General features: G+C 50.5%; 1 protein-coding gene across 1 annotated transcript; it reads right to left on the bottom strand.

The window, feature by feature from the left end:
* Positions 1–828: 828 nt before the first annotated feature.
* On the bottom strand, positions 829–2,187 carry MYCFIDRAFT_211505 (uncharacterized protein). The gene has a single exon (XM_007929264.1). It carries the CDS (start codon positions 2,105–2,107, stop codon positions 1,013–1,015), a length of 1,095 nt encoding a protein of 364 aa, XP_007927455.1. The 5' UTR covers positions 2,108–2,187; the 3' UTR covers positions 829–1,012.
* Positions 2,188–2,863: the final 676 nt, after the last annotated feature.

Here is a 2,863-nt window from a genome sequence, read left to right as displayed (position 1 = left end):
TTTACTATAGGATATATATACTAGTATACGGAAGTTGTAATTAATCTCGGCTTCTTACTACGCTTCTACGTCCTTATTCTCTTTATTAACCCTCTTTTTATCGTCCGCTCTAGTAGACGCGGCTCCGTCTATTACTTCTACTCCGTCTTCTATAGGCGCGTCTTAACCCTCCGGATAACCGCTAGCTTCTAGCAATTAATCGTCTAGTTGCGATTGCTAATTAGTACTATTCTATCGCTTCTTCGAGGTACCTACTTTAGTAGTACGTTTACGCTTCTTCTAAGTAGTAGTAGACTAAGCTTCTACTATAATAGCGGCGCTCTCGGCGGCCTCTTTAGCTTTACGAGACGCGTCGGGTTTACGGCGGAGAGGTATAGTTTAGTCGCTTAATCGACGGTAGGCTCGAGAAATGCCTTCTTCTTAACCCTAAGCGTAACTACGAGCGAGTTAGGCACGAGAAACTACTATAGATTCGCGGTTGCTAACAAACTAGTAGGGTCTACGAACCTCGCGTAACTAGCGCGAGGTGGGCACGCTTACCTTAGCAGCACAGTAATTGAGTAGATTTGATGCATGCCAGTGATCTCGGCAGACTAGAATAAAAATGACACATTTGCTTTCACCTCGGCCCGAACGTTTCTCCGTATTCCAATCCCACTTCAGTGAGTTGACGTTGAAGAGTGCGAAGGAGTTGGCCATTTCAGGTTGTCAAGAGTGATGGGAGTGGTGTTGGTGATGAGTGGACTTGGATCAAGAAGAGTGGTACTGAGGAAGGCCGGGCATCATGGGCATCGAAGGTAGGACGAGTGAATGGAGGGAGGAGGTTTTGTTCCGACAGCTAGCCCAAGTTTTGCTACAAGATTCTATGAACAATAAACACCGAATTGAGCCATGACTCTTCCCGTGCAGGATTGTACAGGAACGCAGCAAATGACAGCCAGCATGACCTGTATGCGCCAAGATCTCAAGATCTCAATATCTCTCACATCCATGCATCCTTCTCGCCTCCTCCTTAAAGCCAAAACATGTGGTCGCTGAAGTTCGACACCCAAGGATTATTGGTGCGCCGATCCGTGTGCCAGTTTGGGTGTGTTGCAACCTCGTCCCGCACTCGTTGGCGGAATGTCGTCTCGCCTTGATCACCAGCTCGGATTTCTTGAGCGGTCTTCTCCCAAGTGAGACCCTCAGACTCGATGAAGTGTCGGTAATAGTGATGGACACGGTCGCAAAGCCTGTCGGCATAGTATGCTGGTGCGCAGTACGATACGACTTTGGAGGCACGGGCATAGTTGAAGCAGAAATGGTAGCTGAGTCGCTGTAAGTGGGCTGGGGTGAGTTTGGCAGCCGGGTCGTTGCGAACGACAATATAGTGAGCCGATCTTGCGGTACCAGCGAGAGCCGCATGAGATTGTAGGAAGAAGTCTCGGTAACCACCTCCGCCAGGCATCTGTGGCTGCGTAATGACTGAGTCGACAAGTAGACCGGGAGTAATGTTGCCATTCATGGCGTTTGGGTAATTGGGTTTCTTCGGATTACTGGCTCGTGCTCGTTGGACATCGCCAGGACTGAGAGTTGCTGGAGCTTTGCCATTCCTGTCCTTGTAAGTCATGCTGTCGTCAGGCGGGAAGAACCGAGTGTTGTGACGCTTTCCGACCACAATTGCTACAATGGATGGTGCAGCCATGCCCGCAGGCGCAGCACGCTCGATCTCTGGTAGCTCGCGTGTGACAACATCGTGGCATTGATCGTCGCTGACTCCATCACGATAGTAGAGGATTCGAGATGGATAAAACCCTCGTCGAGCCTTGTAAGCTTCGATGCAGGCTTTCGCCATGTCTCGCATGTTCTCCTGTGTCAGGATCTCTGCGCGAGCTGGCTGGAGACGAATGTGTCCTGGGAAGGTTGCAAATTCTTCATCGACGCTGCCGACCATTGCCGCGATTGATGGATGATAACCGCCAGGGTGAACGACGTCGACGCCGATCACCAGAGTGTTTGAAGAGATCACCGAGAACGCAGACTGACCTTCTTTCAGCTGCACACGGTGGTTGTGGCCAGATGCATGCTTCAAGTTCTGCTTCATTGCAAGATTAGAGAACAGGCTCATATCACGCTTCTCCAACTTCGCCTGAGTCACGCAGATCGTGCTGACACCGTAGCACGTGTCTGCTATCCGCTTCACTGTCGCATAGATCATAGAATCCGTGCTGGGAAGCAGCACAAGGACGAGCGGCTCGGTACATAATTTTTTGAGAGCAGGACTAATCACTTGGGACAGATCCATAGCGTAGTTTCCACCTGTCGAGCTGGGAAGTTTCGCTGATTCTAATTTTGCGTTCTCCTTGACATCTGGCACACTGCCATGGAACAGGCCATGATCTCTACACGTCTTCAGGTAGTCCGTCGCGATTTCGTAAGCCGTTGGCTTGGTTTCTGCTTTTCTCAAGTCCAAAACAGCAAGTGGCGACTTGACAGTTTTCGCTGCATTTTGGAACTTGACACCTTTGAGATTCCACGTTGCGCCAGTTATACCCTCACGCTTGAGATTCTTGTAGGCAACAATCGGTGCTGGGAGCTGAGTGGCAGGAATACGCAGAAGATGTTGTCCAGCAGTAAGTTTCAGATCTCTCAGTAGAGGCTGTTGCGTGTCACGAAAGCCGAGAACACGCAGGCCCTCTTCTTCTATGGCAGCGTGGTTCGAGGCCGGGTGTTGCCAGAGGTCGCTCCCATGGTCTATATGAAAGTTCTGTCGATGAACTCAGTTCTGCTCAGACGCAAAATGCGCAATGGCTTGGGGCAGCCGGTCACAGTGACCATCCTGATCTCTGCCCAATCCGACATTGACGCACGGAAGATCATGATG

This window comes from Pseudocercospora fijiensis, assembly GCF_000340215.1.
Source record: "Pseudocercospora fijiensis CIRAD86 unplaced genomic scaffold MYCFIscaffold_5, whole genome shotgun sequence".
Classification (NCBI taxonomy): Eukaryota; Fungi; Ascomycota; class Dothideomycetes; order Mycosphaerellales; family Mycosphaerellaceae; genus Pseudocercospora; species Pseudocercospora fijiensis.
Note: the sequence above shows the minus strand (reverse complement) of the source record. Positions and strands in the feature narration are given on the sequence as shown.

Bases quoted from the DNA above. Each gene is read 5' to 3' on its own strand.
- MYCFIDRAFT_211505 (XM_007929264.1), bottom strand. From the start codon at position 2,107: ATGAGCCTGTTCTCTAATCTTGCAATGAAGCAGAACTTGAAGCATGCA.